This window comes from Chenopodium album, chromosome 6 (genome assembly GCF_948465745.1).
Source record: "Chenopodium album chromosome 6, dcCheAlbu1.1, whole genome shotgun sequence".
NCBI classification, from domain to species: Eukaryota; Viridiplantae; Streptophyta; class Magnoliopsida; order Caryophyllales; family Amaranthaceae; genus Chenopodium; species Chenopodium album.
In genome coordinates this window covers 76,303,580-76,326,498 of record NC_137839.1, presented here as the reverse complement: position 1 = coordinate 76,326,498, position 22,919 = coordinate 76,303,580, and the positions used below count along the sequence as shown (strand labels likewise).

General features: G+C 35.6%; 3 protein-coding genes and 1 pseudogene across 5 annotated transcripts; 2 read left to right on the top strand and 2 right to left on the bottom strand.

Annotated features, from left to right (window-relative positions):
- The first annotated feature begins 1,309 nt into the window (after positions 1–1,309).
- LOC145636371 (uncharacterized) lies at positions 1,310–7,824 on the top strand. Of its 2 annotated transcripts, none has more exons than XM_081687912.1 (3): positions 1,310–1,421; positions 1,753–2,817; positions 7,690–7,824. In XM_081687912.1, the coding sequence occupies exon 2, from the start codon at positions 1,893–1,895 to the stop codon at positions 2,811–2,813; it is 921 nt and encodes a 306-aa protein (XP_081544038.1). In that variant the 5' UTR covers positions 1,310–1,421; positions 1,753–1,892; the 3' UTR covers positions 2,814–2,817; positions 7,690–7,824. The 2 variants fall into 2 exon arrangements, with proteins under 2 accessions (XP_081544038.1, XP_081544039.1); XM_081687913.1 differs by lacking the exon at positions 7,690–7,824 and adding an exon at positions 5,745–5,862.
- On the bottom strand, positions 3,350–10,496 carry LOC145637296 (uncharacterized). Its single transcript, XM_081688761.1, has 14 exons — positions 9,574–10,496; positions 9,165–9,305; positions 8,944–9,062; positions 8,611–8,821; positions 8,272–8,509; positions 8,024–8,174; positions 7,620–7,948; positions 5,736–6,580; positions 5,455–5,595; positions 5,225–5,343; positions 4,941–5,151; positions 4,630–4,867; positions 4,386–4,536; positions 3,350–4,288 (listed from the first exon to the last, which is right to left on the bottom strand). The coding sequence occupies exons 1-14, from the start codon at positions 10,412–10,414 to the stop codon at positions 3,959–3,961; spliced, it is 4,065 nt and encodes a 1,354-aa protein (XP_081544887.1). The 5' UTR covers positions 10,415–10,496; the 3' UTR covers positions 3,350–3,958.
- A 1,226-nt stretch (positions 10,497–11,722) lies between these two features.
- LOC145637295 (putative cysteine-rich receptor-like protein kinase 20) lies at positions 11,723–12,163 on the bottom strand. The gene has a single exon (XM_081688760.1). It carries the CDS (start codon positions 12,161–12,163, stop codon positions 11,723–11,725), a length of 441 nt encoding a protein of 146 aa, XP_081544886.1.
- A 758-nt stretch (positions 12,164–12,921) lies between these two features.
- On the top strand, positions 12,922–21,279 carry LOC145637294 (uncharacterized; annotated as a pseudogene). Its single transcript, XR_014114160.1, has 14 exons — positions 12,922–13,729; positions 13,881–14,030; positions 14,120–14,250; positions 14,404–14,614; positions 14,787–15,022; positions 15,880–16,030; positions 16,174–16,450; positions 17,724–18,539; positions 19,202–19,330; positions 19,438–19,568; positions 19,776–19,986; positions 20,070–20,307; positions 20,490–20,640; positions 20,781–21,279. The product of XR_014114160.1 is annotated as an uncharacterized LOC145637294 (transcript).
- The last annotated feature ends 1,640 nt before the right edge of the window (positions 21,280–22,919 follow it).

The window sequence follows — 22,919 nt, the reverse complement described above, 5'->3', positions numbered from 1 at the left end:
TTGAAAATGAGTGGACTGTCCAACATCACACACATCAGGCCCAAAATTAAGGCCCATTGGCTGCAATGCTTAAATGGTAGCTTTTTTTATTACCAGTTTTTTTCCTTTGGAATGAAAATTGTAATGGTCAAGACATACACTAAGAGCTTCATCTATTGATCTGTGTATATTATGACCAAACGTCCAAACAGTGCAAAATTCGGCGGCTTCAAGTTTGGATATAAGCAGCCTCGATGAAGCAGTACTATCGAGGGTAGACCTGTGTGATGGAACCCTCATTAATTGAACAAGCAGGCAATTGACTACTCGATTGGTTTGAACTATGTTCCGGTGAAGGCATACTTGGTGTGTGACTTCGTGAGAAAAACGCAGGTTGTGAAGGTACGTTGAGAGTGGTGGTGCTGCTACTTAGCATAAGACCTATTGAAGACGTCGTAGGTCTATTGGCCATGTTATGTTGCACACACAACAAACCAATGTGTATGCATCTCAATATTTCTGTACTAAATGCAGGGGATAATGTAGGATCAACTACATTCCATGCATTTCCTTCTAGCCAAATTTTCCATGCCTGTGACATCGAAATAACTTTGTTAGGCTATTTAATTTATTTTGTTAATTATCGATGTTTACTATTTAGTAATCATACTTACAAAGGTAAGCATATTTTCAGGATTGTCTCTAGATTGGAATGAGCTAATCCTTTGACCGCTTACAATCTCTAGGACAAGTACTCCAAAGCTGAAGACATCGGACTTCAGGGAAATGTGACCATGAGGCATGAAGGACGTACTCTGGTGCCATATATCCACCGGCAAAATCAAATTATATACTCCCTTCGTTTTTAAATACTTGCTTCACTTTCCTTTCTTGATTGTTTTTAAACCCTTGCTTTATTTTCTTATTTGGAAAACTTTTACAATATTTAATTCATTTTTCTAAACTAGTAGACCTATTATAAATCATATTTTTAATCATTTTATATTCTCTTTCTTCCAATTCTCTCAACTACTGGTAGTCTGGTACTGTTTAGAATTTTTTATTCTTTTATTTACCCCACTACCTCCATATTTTATTACTTTCTCCAAATGCTCCTAAAATTCTGCACGAAAAAATGGAACAAGTATTTAAAAACGGAGGGAGTAATTTTCTGTCCAAGTTACTAGCTGGACCGTATTATTGGGCCGTAGAGTTTTGGATTTTCAAGCCAAATTCGGGTCAGGACTCAAAATATATCGGGTATTATTGGCATTACGGGCCACTTAATCGGGTCAGAGTATTTTTTTTGTTCTTCCCTTCAATCAACATCAAACAACTGAAACTGTGCAAAAGAGTAACCATCGTTGACTTTTTTTTCGCCGGGTTCCTGAAGATCATTTCAGCACTAATATTTCATCTCAACCCCAATTTTCAATTTTCAGGTATCAAATCCCCAAATTTGTACTAAATTTTTGTGTTTTAATCTGATTTATCAGTGGAATTCCGCAATTATTATTGTTTATTATTGAACTTGGATGATTTTAATTATTTCTGTAGATACACCTATTTAGTTCAATATTAATCGAATTATTAGCGATTTAATGAATTGCGATCATTGATTCAGTCCAATAAGAAGAATTGAGTTTTATTTTGGATTTGTTGATTTCTTTGTGAGTTAGTGAATTATGCTGAGATTCAATTGATTAATTTCTACTTTCTTGAAAATTTGCTTATGAAATTAACATTTTGTGAATCATTGTTATGAAATTATAGGGCTAATTGAACTTGGGATTATTGCAAGTTTCCATTTTTGGATAGATTCTTTCTTAGAAACCAGAAATTCCATTGTTAAGGACAGCATAGTGTGATTGATTTGAGAATTGAGAGTAGTTTGTGTAAGTTGGTTAGAGGCAATGAAACTCTTTGATGCACATTGTCACCTTCAAGACCCGAGGATTTTAAGCCTCACCCCACGATTAATCAATACGTCTCTTGAATCCGGCATTGATTATTTTGTTGTTAATGGGGTTTCGGAGAAGGACTGGGATTCAGTCAAGCAGATGAGTGAGTCATATCCATCTGTTGTTCCTTCTTTTGGTGTTCATCCGTGGTTTGTTCCTGAGAGGACGGCAGACTGGTTTACCGTTTTGAGACAGTATTTTGAGTCAACACCCTGTGCAGCTGTTGGGGAGATTGGTCTTGATAAAGGGTTCAGAGGGAAAGAGATTGATTTTGATGTTCAGGTTGAGGTGTTTAAGAAACAGCTAGAATTAGCGAAACAGCTGAAAAGGCCGGTTTCTGTTCATTGTGTTCGTGCCTTTGGTGAGATTCTTGATGTGATGAAGGAAGTTGGGCCTTTTCCTGATGGAGTAATTCTTCACTCTTATTTAGGGTCTGCTGAGATGGTTCCTGAATTAGCAAGGCTTGGTGCTTATTTTTCGTTCTCTGGACATCTTATGCCAATGGAATCACAAAAGGCGAGGAACATGCTGAAAGCAGTGCCTTCTGGTAGAATACTGCTCGAGACTGATTCCCCTGATGCCTTGCCTAAGTTCAATTTGGGTGATTTGTATGTGGTGGAAGGTGATCCTTCCCTTCCTCCTGAACTTCAGACACTAGAAGAGAATCCACATTTAAGGGATAACTGTGACATATCAGAAGCTGAAAACGAAGCACAAGAATTGCCAAAAGGAATGTTGAATCATCCAGCTAATATTCATAATGTTCTGACCTATGTGGCTTCTCTGCTTGAGATAAGTACAGAAGAACTTGCAGAAACAAGCTACTCAAATGCAGTTCGCCTGTTCTCTTATGAAGGATCTAAAGTACTGTAAGAAGGTAAGTTTGTTTTAATCTGTGTTCTTACAAGACTTTCTGCATTATTTTCTTAAATAATGTTCATTCTGTGAACAAGTGATGCATGATCTTGGAAAACAAAACATAAAACAGGGTACTCATGTTTCCGTAGTTTTCTCTGTTATAAAACAAATGCTTTGAATCGAAGGCCTTTTTAATATCAATGATTCTTGATCTCGTAAAACAAAACATATGTAGAACCTTTCTAAACCATGAAAGGTTCATGTTGTTTTGCAGTTTTGCTCAAAGTGTACTCGTCTTTCTTAGTTTGTTTGAAATTTAGAATGCTTGAATATTTTACTACACTGTGCACCAGTAAGATTACATAGGTAGTAGAAGTTTTAGTGTAAATGAAGCATCAAGTCTCTATGAATTCATATATTCTGGTATGTTATGGACTTTGTCCACTTTTTTACGCCATATCTTTCTCCACTTCTTTGTATTGGTGCACAAATATAGATTATGTAGTGTAAAATGTAACTGACGTAGTAGCAGATTGAGAGATGTAGTCATGTAGCCTTAAGCTAATCATGTGCTTTGTGTCTTGTGTTATTTCTCAAAAATGGAAGCTTACATCTCTTGTAGCATCAACATATACTTGTGATTTATTTTAGTCTAGCATAACTATAAGACTTTAATTACTCTGTTGATTGAAATCTCTGACAAAACTTCTGCATTTCCTTCAAACAATGCTTCTCATTTATCCCAGATGATTGAAATTATGCCAGCCATATTCTTACATTTTAGGTTAAGGATTCAATTAACTGAATGGGTCTTTCAATCTTCACAATACATAAATAATGATCAAATGAACCAATGCATTTGTACACACCTCTTAATCTTCCTAAAATGCCTTAAAATGAAGAAGGTTGTTTAAATAATACACCTCTACAGCTAAATTATAAAGCTGAATGGAACCTGTTCCCTGTTGGCTGCTGTACTTCTTTCCTCTGCATCACTTCTATGTACAGCCATAACTGTTCATAGGAACTCTATTGCAAGCCCCTGCTTTCTTGCTCTCATAGATTATTTCAGAGTCGTATGGACTAAAAAAAACTGAAACTTTAATCATGTAAATAGTTTATAAGGATGTTCATCTATCAGAAGCTTCAAGTAGTAGGGTTTATCGAGGGTAGATTTCTGTCATAGAAACCTCATTTATTGAACACTCAAACATTCTACTAGTAGATTGACCTGAGGTATTCCCTTGAGAGGTTGCATTAGCTGGTGTATGGCTTCGAGTGAAAAAAGCTGGTTGTGAAGGCACCTGGAGAGAAAGAGAAGAGCTACTTAGCATAAGCTCAACCAAAGACATAGAAGGTCTGTCTGCCATGTTATGCTGGACACACAGCAAACCAATGTGTATGCATCTCAATATCTCTGTACTAAATGCAGGAGATAATGTAGGATCAACAAGATTCCAAGCTTTCCCTTCTAGCCAATTTTTCCATGCCTGTGACACAGAAAATATATTGTTAGCTTACTTATCTTGTGTGATTAATCAATGCCTGTATCACCTGAATGCAAATAAGATGATCATGTCCACTTACAAAAGTAAGCAGATTTTCGGGATTTTCTCCAATTTGGAAAGAGCTAATCCTTTGACCGCTTACAATCTCTAGGATAAGTACACCAAAACTGAAGACATCGGACTTCATTGAGACGTGACCATGGAGCACATACTCGGGTGCCATGTATCCACTGCCAAAAAACAAAGTATTGTGTCTCAAAGTTAAAAAATTGATAACAAAATCGATCATATTTGCATATAGGTATTATTTTAGTGATACTCACTAGGTTCCAACAATCCTGCTTGCTACTGCCTGAGTCTGGTCAATGTTAAACAACCTTGCCATGCCAAAATCTGCAATCTTTGGGTTGAATTCTGCATCTAGTAGAACATTACCAGCTTTAAGGTCCCGATGAATAATGCGCAGTCTAGAGTCTTCATGAAGGTAAAGAAGCCCTCTTGCAATGCCGTTAATGATTTTGTAACGTGTTTCCCATGGCATAGATTTACCTTGCATAGTATCTGTATTTTTGAAATGTCAGACAATCAGAGCATAACATGCAGGAATGATCGGTACAAATTTTTTCCTACTAACCAAATAGGAAGTTGTCAAGGCTTTTGTTGGTCACAAACTCGTAAATTAGAAGCATTTCATCTTCTTCCAAGCAGAATCCTAGAAGCCTCACTAGATTCCTATGCTGAAGCTTAGCTAATATCAGAATTTCATTCTTAAACTGTAAATCTCCTTGAACTGAATTCCTTGCTAGCCTCTTTACTGCTATTTCTTGGTGATCAGGTAGCTTCCCCTTAAACAGCGAAGATGATTCATTAACTTTAGTTCAGAATTGATTATTTGACAGATTTAGGAACTGATTTTACCTTATAAACAGTACCAAATCCACCTTCTCCAAGATAATTATTATCTGAAAAATCATCTGTTGCAACCTTGATGGTTCCAATACTGTATTGCAAGGACTGGAGAGTTTCAATTTCTTCTTCTATTAACAGACACATGTATAAAAGGTTAAAGTTAAACTACATAGTTAAAAACAATTAAGTCAACAAAACCAAAGTATATTACTTCATAAAAAAGTAGTGTTCTGGCTTACTGTTAATTTTTGTGGTTGACTGTTTTAGCTTCTTCTTCCTTAGTGTGAAACCGATTGAGGCTATGATTATGATGAGTACTAGTGACCCAAGGATTGGGAGAACGATGAAAATGGTGGTATGAGACTTTTTGCTCTGTTCAACTATCAGGAGAAATATAGTAAACCTATGTTATTTGTTCAATATCATATAAGTCCCAGAAATCTGAAGACATTCAGAACCTATAATGAAAATAACTGGTAATAAAATAACAGTTGATTCAAAACTTTTGTTTATCCTGTACCTTTTGCAGTAGTACTTCTGTTTGATACAAATGATGGTGGTGGTAGCAGTGGGGGTGGTGATGACGGAAGACCTACATCAGTTACATTACCATAAAAACTGTAGATTTCGTACCGAAGATTGCAGCTGGGCGTTATCAATCTTGCTCCTGCAGCTGTAAATGTAGGCGTAACAAACCACTTTGGAAAGAAACTGAATAGATCCTGTACACACACGACACAATCATGCCTAGACAAATCAGGAGAACACTGCACAAGCCCATACATTGTATTATTTGTACCAGTAAGATTAGTCTGTCCAGAAGCAGATTTCAGTTCAGAATTTCCTGAAGAAGCCTGATTCTGCAAGTTCTTCATTAAGGCAGTAAGTGTATTGTTGAACCCTATGATATCAGAAACATTATTACCATTCCATAGACCCCACCTTGGCCTATCTCTTACAACGTGAAAAGTAGCGTTGTTTGAGTAAAAGATTATGCAGTGATCGGAGTACCCAAATGCCTGTTTTTGATTCGGACAGAGCAATGGGAGATTGGCAGCCGAGTCACGCATACAAAGGCGACAAGTATTCACCGGGACATCTCCCCTACAGAGGACCATAGCTTCGACTTTGTCGGGCTTTTGCCCCACGGTGAGGTTGTAGTAGCCATTTGTCACTTGAGTGGTTGAAAGAGAGTTGAGGACTGTTTTGAGATTGGATTGGTAAGTGCTGTTCGGGGTGTAGAAACTGGTGTTTCCACATTTGCTGTAGAGGAATTGGAACTGGGCAGATGTTTTGGGAATCAATGAAATGAAGATGAATTGAAGGACTAATAAGAAGAGTGGTGTTAGAAAATCCATAGTGTAAATTTAGTTTAAGCTAGAGAATAGAGATTATATATCAAAGTGACCAACAATATGAAGACTTATGGATTGACTGAATTATCTAAGGCACCTTAATCAAATTGTATTATATATTTTTTTTCATACTTTAATTATTCGATCTATATGTGCTAATTTGCTCATACTTTCTGTTTATATATGTGGTGCTAAGTGCAAAGTCTGTAGAGGCTGCTATCTTCTGTTTACAATTAGCATGTAGGGCCATGCATTCTCATTCAATGTACGTGATTTGTGTTAATACTCGGCATTTTCCGTTTTGAGTAACATATACTCCGTAATATGCACATGGTAGAATTTTAAACATCAGATCTTATTTTTCTAATTTTAATTTATTCCATTGACTTTTGACTAAAATAGACTAAGGTTGTGTTCTCCAATTACTCCCTCCGTCCGCGAAAGAACGACCCATTTGGTCTAATTTTAGTCTCAAAAAGAATGACCCATTTACATTAAAACATCCACCAATTTGCAATAATATTTGTGCAAAATTAGCTTTCCCATACTAAAATTTGATTTTCCATGTAATTTTAATACCTTCTCTCTCTATTTTTTTTATAAACCCCATGTAAATTTATATTTTCAATATACTTTGACTTCTTTTTATTTAACTTTCTTAATACCCGCGTAATCAACCCAAATGGGTCGTTCTTTCGGGGACGGAGGGAGTATTTAAAGTAGTGGTAGGAATAAAATAAATTTCAGCAACAAGTTGATGTTAGTAATTACTTGGTATTTATTAAAGACATATAGACAAAGATTGAAAACAGCCAAGTGTAAGAAAACCACAGGATTGCAAATGCAAGTTGAGTAAGATACGGTCTATTTTGAATAGTTTTATCCACTCAAGACGGCATTGAATCTAGAAAATATTCTTAGGAAAAATAAATTAGAAAACAATTCTATGCTTTGTGGCCCAATTGGAACCGGGCTACGAATATTTTGTAGCCCAGATAGGTCCAATTCAAATAATTTGACCGTTTACTCCCTTCGGTTTTTTTACGTGCTATCTGGGGTATGGTTCTGTTATGGTGACCTCATTAACGGAGTTTCTTCTTGTTCTGCTGCTTGATTCAGTTGTAGTGTTCTGTTGGGGACGGCCATTTGTTTTAGAGATGCTCTCTGTGAAGAATGCAGGTTGTAATGGCCTTTGAAGGGAGAGAGACTGTCTACTTAGCATAAGATCAATCGACGACATTGTTGGCCTGTCTACAGGGTTCTCTTGAACACACAATAAACCAATGTGGATGCATCTCAGTATGTCTGTACTGAAACCAGCTGATAAAGTAGTATCAACGACATTCCAAGGTGTGCCATCTACCCAATTCTTCCAAGCCTATAAAAAAACACATTATGTAAATTTACATAGCTATAAACAAACACTAGTCACTTGTACTATAAACAAACTTACATAGCTAAGAAGATTTTCGGGATTCTCTCCATTTAAGAATGAACTAATCATTTGTCCGCTTACAATCTCTAGGATGAGTACACCAAAGCTAAAGACATCGCTCTTCATTGATACTTGTCCATGGAGCACATACTCAGGCGACATATATCCACTGAACAAAAGTAATGTATCTCAAAAATTAACTGTGATAAGAACAGAATGAAGTGCAACCTGAATTTACTATTTAGGTGGAAGTTTAGGACACTTACTAGGTACCAACAATTCTGCTAGCCAATGTCTGACTTTGATCAATGTTAAACAACCTAGCCATACCAAAATCTGCAATCTTAGGATTAAATTCCTCATCTAGAAGTACATTCCCTGCTTTAAGGTCACGATGGATGATTCGTGTTCTTGACTCTTCATGAAGGTAGAGGAGCCCTCTAGCAATGCCATAGATAATTTTATAGCGTGTTTCCCACCTCATAGTCTCACGCTGCACAGGATCTACCAAAAAAGAACAAATTCTAGAACTTTAGATGTACTTTTTTAATTAGGTAAAGATCATACAAGTGTTAAATTGAGTTTTTAGTGTTTTTATTGCTTACCAAATATAAAGTAATCTAGGCTTCTATTAGCAACAAACTCATAGATGAGAAGCATTTCTTCTTCTTGCAGGCAAAATCCTAGTAGCCTGACCAAATTCTTATGTTGGAGTTTGGCCAATATCAAAATTTCGTTTTTGAACTGTAAATCTCCGTGTGCTGAATTCTTTGTTAGCCTTTTCACTGCTAGCTCTTGTCCATTAGAAAGCACACCCTGAAATTGTAAATAAGAAAACACTATTAATTCACAATTTTATTATTTTTTCTCTTAGCAATCTTAAGCTCTTAATCAAGATATATCTGACAAATTTATCAGTATGTCGGATGAACAATTACCTTATAAACAACGCCAAATCCACCTTCTCCGAGCTTATTTACCTCTGAAAAATCCCCTGTCGCATGTTTGATAGTCCCCAAACTGAATTGCAAAGACTGAAGGGTCTCAATTTCATCTTCTGCACTTAACATAAATGGATAATTAGGTACCTTATCTTGAAACTGTACTTGTAAGTACATTGCTAATAATGAGGAGCTTCTTATTAGATTTCAGAGCTTACTGTTGAATTTCAGCATCCAGGCCTTTCTCAACTTCTTCTTCCTTAATGTGATGCAGAGGACAACAGCAATAATCATTGTTGTTGCGACAACGATTGGGACAGCAATAACACTAGGATTAAGAGATTTCTTTCTTCTCTTTACTACAAAAAACAGAATTTAATTCTATAGAACATCAGAGATAATATCCCATGTCAGAAGAACAACATAGGTAACTACACAATTTACCCAGTCTAGCAGAGTAGATGATCTAAATTGTCTAAATTAGACCTGCCCCATATTCAGTTTTCCACAAATGACTCAAATCAAACTAACCAAAATCAAAGGACTTGTTTGTTACCTCAACTCAATACCCACCAACAGTTCAACAAACACTTTCAGAATGTAAAAGAAGACAATTTTTATATATACCTGCAGTAGATGTTGAATTATTATTGCTTGGTGGCGAGGGAGGTCCTGGTGATGGTGGTAGTGGTGGCGGAGTTATATTAGGCACATTCCCTGTAAAATTGAAGAGCTCATACTGAACAAAGCAGCTCGGTATGACAATTGTTACCCCTGAAGCTGTATAAGAAGGCTGAATACAACATGTTGGGAGAATTGAAAGAGATCCTTGAATACATTGTATGCAGGCTAGCCTTGACAAATCCGGAGTACACTGTACAAGCCCGTATAACTTCTGACCTCCACCTCCAGTAAGACTAGCTCCTCCAGTAGCATATTTCAGCTCAGAATTACCTGAAGCAGCTCGATTCTGCAACGAGCTCATTAGAGAATAGAGTGTTTGGTTAAACCCAATAACACCAGTCACATTTTCACTAGTTGTCAGATACCATTGTCGCTCATTCTGCACAATACCATATATAGCGCGATTTGATATAAATATTTTGCAGTTTTGACTGTAACCAAATGCCTCTTTCTGGTTAGGACAAGTCTGAGGGATTAAACTAGCAGAGTCTCTTACACAAACCTGGCATGTTCCTAGAGGAACATCGCCTCTGCATACGACTAAAGAGTTTACTCTGTCTGGACCTTGTCCTGCAGTGAAGTTATAGAAACCATAGGTGATTCGAGTGTCCATAGCAAGGGAGTTTAGGACTGCTCTAAGGTTAGATTGGTAAGTGCTGTTGGGTGCATAAGTAGCGTCGCCACACCAGGTGTGGCGGAATGTAAATTGAGCTGAAGTTAATTCCGGAATCCTTAGAGCGAGAACGAAACAAAGTAGCAAGTAAGATATGTTTGATGACTCCATTTCTTTGAGTTGTAAGGTAAGAATAGAAAATATGAACAAAAGAAAGGTGGAGTTTGGTACAATATAGTTTTTAATTAAAAAGAAGTTAATTTTGCATAATTTGACTATTAGTACAGTTGTTTAAAGCTTACTTTTAGATCAATATGCCAAAATTTTATGTGCCATTCAATATTATATGATGTATCTTCTATCAGTAGCCAGTAGGGTAGGGGTTGCTTTGTCAAGTGGGAAATTAAATTGGATTTTTCCTTTTTTTTTTCTTTTTTATTTTTTAACGAAGTTGGTTGTATTTATAATGTCGATGATTATTGTAATTTAATTTTTATGTTTTAGATTTAGTATCTTGATTCTTGAATATAGAAAAAGAACGAGGATGCCCCAGTTTCTCATGGTGTCTCACATGTCATTTTCGTAAATAAACCAACAACTTTATTCAGTTGTGAAGCCCATAATAATGAAAAAGTTGTTGATTTATTCACGAAAAAGCCCCATGAGAAACAAATTTCGTTTCTCACCATGAGAAACAGGGAATTTCCCAAAAAGAACAGTGGGTGTAAAAGTAGAGTAATAACGTACTCTATAATTGACTTTCCCCTATTTTTTTTTTCTCTAATTTTTTTTTGTTACACTAATTTTGGAATGATTTAGAGTTAATTACTTACTTTCGAATTAATCTTTGATAATATCACGGAGGATCAGATGTTGATAGAGATGCAAAGTGTATTGACAAATCATTTAGTGCCATTGTTTAGCATGAGAAGAACATCAGTCATGACTCAAGAGGCATCTCATTAAATTCGTGTTATTGCAAATCTTCAAAACATTAATATTATTGAATTTTAAATTAAAGATTAAAGACATTAAAGGTTGAAATTTATGTTGACAAGAAATTTCATGGATGGTTGATCTCATATTATAACACAGTTGGCGGCGAGATGAGTTCGTTGCTTGTATAGGGTGTTTGTATGGACTCTTTTCTTCAAATTCTTAAAGTTGCAGATCATGTTTTAACTCGATAAATTTCTGCATCTCTTAAAAAACACCAGTAAGGTTCCTCATTCGTTTTAGGAAGGTCGATTTAATCAATTAATCATAATTTCTAAACATAAAGGCTCTTCGATATCAAAAGACAATTATTGACAAATTAAATAATGTTTGTTCTAACAGGGCGTGTTATCTTCTGACCTCCACCTCCGGTAAGACTAACTCCTCCAGTATCATATATCAGCTCAGAATTACCTGAAGCAGCTCGATTCTGCAACGAGCTCATTAGAGAATAGAGTGTTTGGTTAAACCCAATAACACCAGTCACATTTTCACTACATACCATTGTGGGTCATTCTGCACAATACCATATATAGCGCGATTTGATATAAATATTTTGCAGTATTGACTGTAACCAAATGCCTCTTTTTGGTTAGGACAAGTCTGAGGGATTAAACTAGCAGAGTCTCTTACAAAAACCCGGCATGTTACTAGAGGAACATCGCCTCTGCATATGACTAAAGAATTTACTCTATCTGGACCTTGTCCTGCAGTGAAGCTGTAGAAACCATAGGTGATTCGAGAGTCCGTAGCAAGGGAGTTTAGGACTGCTCTAAGGTTGGATTGGTAAGTTCTGTTGGATGCGTAAGTAGCATCGCCACACCAACTGTGGCGGAATGAAAATTGTGCTGAAGTCAATTCCGGAACCCATACAGTGAGAATGAAACAAACTAACAAGTAAAATAATATGTTTGATGACTCCATTTCTTTGAGCTGAAAGAGAAGAATAGAAAATATGAACAAAAGAAAGGTGGAGTTTAGTACTACTACCTCCGTTAACTTTTATTTGCAACTTTGGGGTATTATTTGTGAGACATAAAATATTTCAAGTTGCAAATAAAAGTTAACGGAGGTAGTATAATTCTACTATTTAGTAGGGCAGGGGTTGCTTTCATGCTTTGTCAAGTGGGAAATTATATAGGACTTTTCCTTCTTCTTTTTCTTTTTTTTTTTTATCGAGTTGGTTATATTTTATCATTTTGATGATTGTTGTATTTTATCTATGTTTGATCCATGATTTCGCAACAGGCTAGCTCTCTGATAACAAATGACAATTATTAACAAATAATGTTTTTCTAACAAGGTGTGCTAGCTTCAACCTTGTGACCAATGCCTAGTTAAACAGGGGCTGCTGCTTTATCAATTTGGCTTAATATATTAATTTTCTGATTACAATTTTGGCAACTTGGTTTTATTATAATTCGATTATTTTGAGTGTATGAGTTTAAAAATGAAAAAACATGGGCAATTACTAACCATACCAAATGACTATATTTCACAGTCTTCTTTACTTTCTTCTCTTGACTTGCAAAGTTTTTTTTAAAAAATTATTCAGGTATGAACTCTAATTAAACACGCGGTTTTAGATTCATATTATACACATTTTGCTAATTTTGCCATTTTAGCTAGTATTTATGATCCACCTAACGTCGAATGACAAAACAAGGAGCTGAGACACGCCAATGGGAATGTCTAGAGTTGTTCATATTAGCATTGTCATTCATTTTTACTTAATCTCCATCGCGATTTGCCAACCAAATTTCATAACTCATTTGTGTATAGACACTTATGGTAACTATACAAATTCCAGCACATACAATGCCAATCTCAATACCTTCTTCAATTCAATATCATCTAATTCTCAAATCAACTCGCGTTACTATAATATCTCAGTTGGCAAGGAACCTGACCGAGTTTATGGGGAAGCACTATGTGGAAGTGATATGACTTTCCAAGATTGTCATGGATGTCTCAATAACTCAATAAGTTTGCTTCCACGGCTCTGTCAGCCACAGAAGGAAGCTTATGGATGGTACGACGACTGTATGCTAATTTATGCTAATCGAACAGATGCATTATGGACTCTCAGTACAAGACAACCTTCCTACTATCTAAGCAATGGAAACTCTGTGAGTGATAATAATGTTGAAGAGTTTAATCGAGTGCTAGGATTGTTATTGAACAGGATTCAAAATGAAGCTGCATCGGGTGGTTCTCAGCTTAAGTATGCAACCGGAAATGCTACTTATGGAAGCTTAAAGAATGTTTATGCACTTGCTCAATGTGATCCGGATTCATCATATCAAACTTGCTTTAATTGTCTTGGAGATTGTATTAATAATGTGTTTCCTAGTTGTTGCAATAACAGCATAGGAGCACGGGTTATTGGACCTAAGTGCAAGATAAGATACGAGCAGGATCTGTTTTACAACATTACTAGTCCACCACTTACCCCACCGTCGACTGCACCATCTCCTCCTCCTCCATCAGGTAACTGCGAAATTATTCAAGTTATTACTTTATTTTGAACATCAGAATTCTCAATTACAAGTTGGAATGCTAAACTCTGAATTGTTAATGGGTTTTGAATTCAATTCTTGCTATTTATTCTATAATTTGAACATCATTAACTTGTACTTAGCTACTTTCTTAACTTCATCATCTGCAGGAAATGGAAGCAATAAGGGAACAATTGCCGTACTTATCATAGTTCCAATAGTCGTATTAATTGCTCTTGCAGTAGGCTTCACTTACTTGTGTCAAAGAAGAAAGAGAAGGAAAAATATTGAAAGTTTGAGTAAGTAAAAATTGTCTTGAATGTTTATATATATTGCTATTATGATGCTAGTCCTCTGATGATATTCTTAACCTATGATTTAGATGGTGAAAATTATGAAGAAAGCAGAGGTTACATGTCTCTACAATATGGTTTTGACACTATTAGGGTGGCAACAGACAATTTCTCTGATGCCAATAAACTTGGCCGAGGTGGATTTGGTATCGTTTACAAGGTACTTCTAACATTATAAGCTATTGAGATCAAAACTTTGTCTTTGATTAGTTCTAGTATAATTTGACTAATTTTTACAGATTGTAAAAGAATACTAATTCATAACTCAAGTTTGTGGGTCATTAAGCTGTATGTATATGTTTGCTAAAACCAGGGAAAATTAACAAATGGACAAGAAATCGCAGTGAAGAGACTCTCAAGGGATTCTGGACAAGGTGACGGCGAGTTTAAGACTGAAGTTATGCTAGTGGCTAAGCTTCAACACAGGAATCTTGTTAGGCTCCTTGGCTTCTGCTTAGAAAAAGAAGAAAGACTACTCATTTATGAGTTTGTTCCCAACACTAGCCTTGATCACTTCTTGTTTGGTATGGTTTATTTTCTTTTTTAAAGCATGACAAATGATGTACTCATGTACATTAAGTTTATACTATTATCTTTAGATTTTCTTAAAAAAAATTGATTGGCAGATAAGTTTATGCTAAGGAAAGTTGATGAATTTAACTTTATGCTAACTCCATGAGTATCATTTGTGTGCAGATGTAAGCATGCAATCTGTTTTAGATTGGCCCACTCGCTACAAGATTATAATTGGCATTGCTCGAGGAATCCTATACCTTCATGAAGATTCCAGACTACGAATTATCCATCGTGATCTTAAAGCCAGCAACATACTTCTAGATGCAGATGACTCCCAAGATTGCAGATTTTGGGATGGCAAGGTTATTTGGAGTTGACCAAACCCGGGGGGATACCAACAGAATTGTCGGTACCTAGTAAGTCTGCCAAATTAATTAATAAGACAGTTTCCTGCCCAATTGACCAAATTGGTAAATAAAAAAGACCCTTAGCAACAATTTGGTAAAAAAAAAAATTCCAGCGACAATTTGGTAAAAAAATTAACCCTAAGCGACAATTAGATAAATAAAATTATCTCAGGCGACATTTTACCCAAAAAATACAAAAATTTCCAACAAATTACTCGTGAATACCTAATTTAGTTCGTTTTTTGTGGTTATTTATCAATCCTTTTTTTTTATAGAAATAACAATTTCAAGAAATTACATGTTTAGTATCAATTTTCACTTAAGTTTCATACCTCCTATTAACGAAATGTTTTTAAAAAGGGGTAGGAAATAAATTTGGTATCAAGATTTAGCAAAATAAAAAGGAAATGGCATAGGTATTCAAAATTTATAAAAGGAAAAATAAATTTAAAATCACAAAAATAAATTAAATTATGATTTTTAAAGAGTTTGTCGGAAAAAAATAGATTTTTTTGGTCTAAATGTCGCCGGAGTTTATTGTTTTTACCAAATTGTCGCATATGGTTAGGTTTTTTTACCAAATTGTTGTCGGATCAAGTTTTTTTACCAAATTGTCGCTTGGGGTCTTTTTTATTTACCAATTTGGTCAATTGGCCACAGTTTCCTAGACTAATGTGATCATTTTTATGGATTTCTAAAAAAGGACATGAAACTATTAATTTTATTTGGACATGAAACAGATTATTTTTTTTGATAACACATAGATTTGACTATATGAATGAGAAAATCATGATAAGTATGAAAGCCTAATAATGTATGTAATTTGTCAAAAAATAATGTATGTAATTAATTTCCTTTTTATGCAGTGGGTATATGGCACCAGAATATGTATTCCATGGATTCTTCTCTGTAAAATCAGATGTCTACAGCTTTGGTGTACTAGTCTTGGAAGTTATCACAGGTCGAAAGAATTCTGGTTTTCAAAATGAGGAATACACAGAAGACCTATTTAGCTTTGTAAGTGGTCAAGAATAAAGTCATCATCTTAATTTGATGACCTCTTAAAAAATTACTCGCTTTCAATGCAAATTTCTATGTTGCATACTCTGTAATAATGTCCTGCAACTAATCTATGTCGCGTACATAATGTCTTTGCACAGGTATGGAGAAATTGGAGAGAAGGAACAGCAATATCGGTCATTGATCCAATACTATCAACGGCATCTAAAACTGATATAATAAGGTGCATACACATGGGGTTGTTATGTGTTCAAGAAAGTGTAGATGACCGTCCAACTATGTCTTCTGTCGTGTTGATGCTTAGTAGCAGCTCGCTCTCTTTGCCGGTTCCTTCTCATCCTTCATTCATCAGTGTCAATGCGAGACAATCAGAGAGTATTTCAACTAATGAGGTTTCAATCACTGATATCCATCCACGTTAAACCGATTGTTCGTGAAGGTCGCAGTTGTTTGATATCTCTTGTGTTGCATAAAAGTTTTACGTGATTGCTCTAATAATTTCAAGTGCTAACCTAGTCCTGGTCAAAAAAATTTAATTGAAGATGAGAGATGGTAACAATAATAGAATTAACTCATCTACCTTATAAAGTGAAATATCTCTCAATATTTCTCCAATGTGGGACACTCACAAGTGGGCTACAATAGGTTTCAACAATTAGTAATTAATTAAAGACAGTTAAAAGATGTTAGATTAACAAGAGCAGAAAGATAAGTATTTCATCTTTAAAAAAAATGTTTCTTTCTAATAAATCATAGATAATTGATCTAATAATATATTTGTTGGCGATCTTGTATTGTTGTATTGGTTCAAAGCATGTTTGTATGAACTTTTTTCCCCAAAGCTGTAAATTACAATTCTACATTTATAATAGTGGTTTGCTTGACTTCTCTAGTTCTCTCCAAAAAAACATCAACATGTTTCTCATTCTTATGAGGTAACAAATGTGGGCTAGCTCAATCTTTCTCTAAGAAAAACACCAATAGGTTTTGTTCCTTCTAGGAGATCACCCCAAAAATGTCGCTCAATACTTCTCTTAGCACCAATAGGTTTATCGTTACTAATAGAAAGGCACCCTACAAACGTCTGCTTGATCTTTCTCTTAGAAAACACCCATCCGTTTTAAAAAGGTCGCATCACAAACATTTGCTCGATCTCTCTTAGAAAAAACATCCATATTTTCCTCATTTGTTTAAAAAGGTCTTCCCAGAAACTTCTGCTCGATCTTTCTCTTTAAAAACGCCCATAGGTTCCTCGTTCGTTCTGGGAAGGTAGCGCCATTGTTTCACAATAGACTCTACAATTGACCAATAATGTGGTCGTTTCTAACAAGGTGTGCTACATTGTCATTAGTAGTCTAGTAACTAGTGGGACAAGGGCTGCTGCTTTATCAAGTGGGAAACTGAATTTTGTTTATTGTATCATTTTTTTGAGTAAAAATTTGGCAACTTGGTTGTATCTCTATACTCGAATTTAGAAATTATATAATGAGAAGGTACCAACCATGCCAAAAGACTGTTTTCCACTCTCTCCCATCTTTAGTTTCTTCTCATAAATTCTTCCTTTTTCTAGTCTTCTTCGAGTATGAACTCAACAAACGCGGTAGTTATACACGTTCTCCTTAATCATTTCGCCATTTGTAGCTTGTATACATGATCTCTCTTACGTCGAATCACAAAAGAGGGAGCTGAGATTTAAAAATAAGAATGTCAAGAGTTCTTTATATTTTGATTCTTATTCATTTTTACTTCATCTCCATTTCTTTTAGCCAACCAAATTTCATAACTCATTTGTGTATAGACACATATGGTAACTATACAAACACTAGCACATACCACACCAATCTCAACACCTTCTTCACTTCGATATCATCCAACACTCAAATCAACTCGCGCTACTATAACTTTTCAATTGGCAAGGACCCTGATCAAGTATATGGGGACGCGCTATGTGGAAGTGAACTGTCCTTCCAAGATTGTTATACATGCCTTAATAACTCAATTACTCTGCTTCCACGGCTCTGCCCTACGCAAAAGGAAGCTTCTGGGTGGTACGACAATTGTATGGTACGTTATGCAACTCGTTCATCTGCATTGTCGAGCATGAGCTCAAGACAACCTGCCTACTACTTAACAAACTCCGCTAGTGTGCCTGATAATAACGCTAAAGACTTTGATGAGGTGCTGGGATCGCTATTGAACAAGATTCAAAATGAAGCTGCTTCGGGTGATTCTAGACTTAAGTATGCAACCGGAAATGGTACTTATGGAAGCTTGAAGAATGTTTATGCAGTTGCTCAATGTTCTCCGGATTTGTCATATCGAAACTGTTTTAATTGTCTCGGTGATTGTATTAATAATGTGCTTCCTAGTTGTTGCAATAACAGTATAGGAGCACGGGTTGTTGGATCTAATTGCGAAATAAGATACGAGCAGGATCTGTTTTACAACGTTACTAGTCCTCTTTCTCCTCCACCGTCGACAGCACCATCTCCTCCACCACCATCAGGTAAATGGGAAATGTTAAAAGTTTTTACTTTGAAAAATCAGAATTTTACCTTATAAATTGGATTGCTAAACTATGTGCTTTCAAAGGGATATTCAGTCAGTTGATTAATATATATCTAGTTGTCTAACATGGGTTATGAAATCAATTCAACTCTTGCTATTTGTTCTATTATATTATTTTAGCTTAGCTAATTAAGCTTATCTTATGAGAAAATTATATGTTACTTTCAAATAATTAAAATAAGAACCTTGAGCATGTGGGAATCGAAGTGGTCAATGGACAATAAAATGAATAGGTACATATCACAAGAAGTCGAAAAAAAATATACTTGTATATTTTTCTTATAGAAAAGTTTATGAAGCTCACCAACTAGTCCTCTACTTATTAAAATTTCGAGATAAGTGCAAGTATAAATATAGTGATGGTGATACTATTATATTAAGGTTTGATAGAATAATTAATTAGAACACGTCAATGTATACTTATTAGATGGAAGTCAAGAATAGCTTAGTAAATTAGAGCTTCCCTCTTGGTTATAGGGGGTTTTAGAATCGATTCTCATTACATGTCTGGCTTTTTAAACGCCAAAAAATATATAAACGTATTGGATGGAATAATAAATCATATTTCAGCTACTTGATTGTCAACTTCATAATCTGCAGGAAATGGAAGCAACACGGCAATAACCACCGTACTTATCATAGTTCCGACAGTTGTATTAATTGCTGTTGCAATTGGCTTCATTTACTTGTATCGAAGAAGGAAGACAAGGAAAAATGTTGAAAGTTTAAGTAAGCAAAAGAATGTCTTCTATGTTTATAATCATTTATGGTACTTGTATAGATCTTGATATAATAAAATGATGCTAATCCTTTGATTTTCTTAACCTTTAATCAAGATGATGAAAATGATGATGAAACCATAAGTTATATGTCTCTGCAATATGGTTTTGACACCATTAGAGTGGCAACAGATAATTTCTCAGATGCTAATAAACTTGGTCGAGGTGGATTTGGTTTTGTTTACAAGGTACTTATAAGTTATAACATCGTAAACTTATAATTGAAAATACTAAGTATTATAAAAATTATATTGCAACGTTTTGCCCAAAAGCTTTCACATATTTGGTTGAGTGTTGCAACTTTTTTAAAGCAGAGGAATGAAGTTTTATTTGACTAAATTTTGTAGAATGGGGCATAACTCCATAAGTTATATGTGTATGTTTGTTTAAACCAGGGAAAGTTATCAAGTGGACAAGAAATCGCAGTGAAGAGACTGTCAAGGGATTCTGGACAAGGTGACGGCGAGTTTAAAACTGAAGTTATGTTAGTGGCTAAGCTTCAACACAGGAATCTTGTAAGGCTCCTTGGCTTCTGCTTAGAAAAGGAAGAAAGACTACTCATATATGAGTTTGTTCCCAACGCTAGCCTTGATCACTTCTTGTTTGGTATGATTTGACTTCTTTTTAAAGTATGATGACATAAATTTATGAAACATGAATTGAACTTTATGATACCTCCTTATGTGCAGATGTAAGCATGCGTTCTGTTTTAGATTGGCAAACTCGCTACAAGATTATAATTGGCATTGCTCGAGGAATTCTTTACCTTCATGAGGATTCTCGACTAAGAATTATCCATCGTGACCTTAAAGCCAGCAACATTCTTCTAGATGAAGATATGGCTCCCAAGATTGCAGATTTTGGTATGGCAAGGTTATTTGGAGTTGACCAAACACAGGGAGATACCAGTAGAATCGTCGGTACCTAGTAAGTAAATCATGCTAATGAGGACATTTCCCTAGACTTTTAGTATGTGGTCATTATATTAAACATCTAAAAAATGACATCAAACTTTAATTTGCTTTGATATCACATATATATGATCATATGAACAAGCAAACCATGAAATATATCAAAGCCTAATGTCGTAATTAATCTCCTTTATGTAGTGGATATATGGCACCAGAATATGTTTTCCATGGATTCTTCTCCGTAAAATCAGATGTCTACAGCTTCGGCATACTAGTCCTAGAAGTTATTACAGGTCGAAAGAATTCTGGCTATCAAAATGGGGAATACACAGAGGACCTATTAAGCTTTGTAAGTGTTCAAGCATTCTTATATATCATCTTTTACTACGTCCTTAAAATTACTCACTTTTAAGGCAAGTTTCTATGTTACAAACTCTGTAATAGTGTCCTGTAACTAATCTATGTCCGATATATATTGTTGCTGAGCAGGTATGGAGAAATTGGAGGGAAGGTACAGCAATATCAGTCATTGATCCAACATTGTCAACGGCGTCTAAAACTGATATAATAAGATGCATACACATGGGCTTGTTATGTGTTCAAGAAAGTGTGGATGACCGTCCAACTATGTCTTCTGTCGTGTTGATGCTCAGTAGCCGCTCGCTCTCATTGCCGGTTCCTTCTCATCCTTCATTTGTCAGTGTTAACGCGGCTATGGACACTAACTCTGATACTCATAAGGAAAGACAATTAGTGAGTTTGTCCACAAATCAGGATTCCATCACTGATCTCCAACCATGTTAAACAGATTGTTTGTAAAGACGCAGTTTATCTCTTGGGGGATAAATGTTCAGATTAAAATGATTGAGAAATTAAATTAGTGGTTAAGTTATTATTTTGTAAACACTTATAATCAAGATCACATATAAAGTGAACCACGATTAGTGATGTGATTCATGATCAATTATTCAAGTATTGCAATGAAGGATAGTTTTGCAATAGCTACATTAAAATTATAGCCATTATATTGAGTGAATCTTAACCCTCTAATTAATAAAATTCATCTTATCTATTTATTGATTGACATATAAAAAAACCAGTTATCAATAAGTTAAATTTAATAATACTTAACCAAAACCCAAAAAAAAAAAAAAAAAAAAAAAAAAAAAAAAAAAACAAAACAAAAAAAAACGTAACATAAAAATTAAAATTATAAAACTTTTTCTCTCTTTAATATTTTTTTTTTAACACGAACATAGGATAATACACCAAGGTGCAACTTGTGCATCCGATAAATAAAAAAAAAGGTGGAAATAACATACTTTGGTTTAACAAAGAACATACTCATGTTTGACAAAGAACATACCTACATATGTTTGATAATATGTTTTTTGAATTTGGCTCGTATTGAGGTAATGAGTGATGCACACATTCTTTTTATTTATTTTTTTATTATCATATATCTAAATTATTTCTATTATCATATGTTCTTTGAGTTTGATTAGTGTGTTCTTTAGGTATGAACTATATGTTCTTTACATTATACTTATGTTCTTTTAACTTATGTGATTTTGAATATTAAAATTTGAAATTTAATTTGAAAATGAATTTTTGAAATATTTTTAGTTGAAAATAATTTTTGAGAGTGAATATAAAATTGTTATGAAAAGTTGAATTTTTAGAGAGAAAAAAAAAACTAAATTTGGGGCAATGATATCTTTTGTTTAGGGTAATTTCACCCTGCCACGTGGCCCAATCAGAGGGTGACACGTGTCAGCCCCAGATTGGTCTAAAATGGACCAATCCCTGCTCGACACGTGTCCTTCCAGAAATCAAGGGAAAAGGCGGCCTTCAGGCCCAAATCCCGAGAACGCCGCAAAACGGCGCAGCCCACCAATGATTAGGGTTCAGTGACCTAATAAGGGGCACAATTCCCAAAGACCCTATAAATAGGGAGATGTCCCTCATTTTGAGGGCACGTTTTACCATTTATTACACCTGCATTCTCTTACATCAGAGAAACACCTGAGCTTGGAATCCAAGCAGATCCCCACCTCAATTTCCGTACTCTTTATTCCGTTTCAAGTTACTAACTTGACCGTCAGAGGAGGAGCTCCAACCACCCGGAGTCTCCGTTATTTTGCAGGTACAGACCAGCCAGACCAGACTTCGTGACATAACTCTCCCGAGAGACAAAAACACCCGAAACATTTGGCGCCGTCTGTGGGGAGAGTACCTCGAAGATGGTTCAAGAGTCTGTACCAGCCCCTAACCGTCTGGGCGAAGATCCAGAAGTCTTTACAGACCATGAGGAGGATGAGGATCCTCAAGTCGAAACCTCCACAGCCGAAGACGGCTCTCTCAGAGTCAAACACATTCGGTCCAGAGAGACTCTGGACCGGGGTGCCTCCTAGGCGGGTCCAAGTAGACCCACTGGGCAGCCGGAAGGGGCAACCCAAACGGCCGCTGGATCAGCCCCTGTCACCCGAGACGAACTCATGAGATTCATGACCAGTTTCAAGGGTGAAATCACATAGCTGATCACCAAAAGCCGGGCTGGCCCAAGCAAGGGTCAGTCGGCGAAGAAGACCCCTCCAGAGAAGGGGAAGTCAGTCAGAAACCGGCAGC

Coding starts and splice junctions, on each gene's coding strand:
- LOC145637295 (XM_081688760.1), bottom strand. CDS start 12,163: ATGGAGTCATCAAACATATTATTTTACTTGTTAGTTTGTTTCATTCTC.
- LOC145637296 (XM_081688761.1), bottom strand. CDS start 10,414: ATGGAGTCATCAAACATATCTTACTTGCTACTTTGTTTCGTTCTCGCT. Junction 9,306..9,573: donor TAATTCAACATCTACTGCAG/GTATATATAAAA, acceptor TGTTTTTTGTAG/TAAAGAGAAGAAAGAAATCT. Junction 8,822..8,943: donor GATTTGGCGTTGTTTATAAG/GTAATTGTTCAT, acceptor TTACAATTTCAG/GGTGTGCTTTCTAATGGACA.
- LOC145636371 (XM_081687912.1), top strand. CDS start 1,893: ATGAAACTCTTTGATGCACATTGTCACCTTCAAGACCCGAGGATTTTA.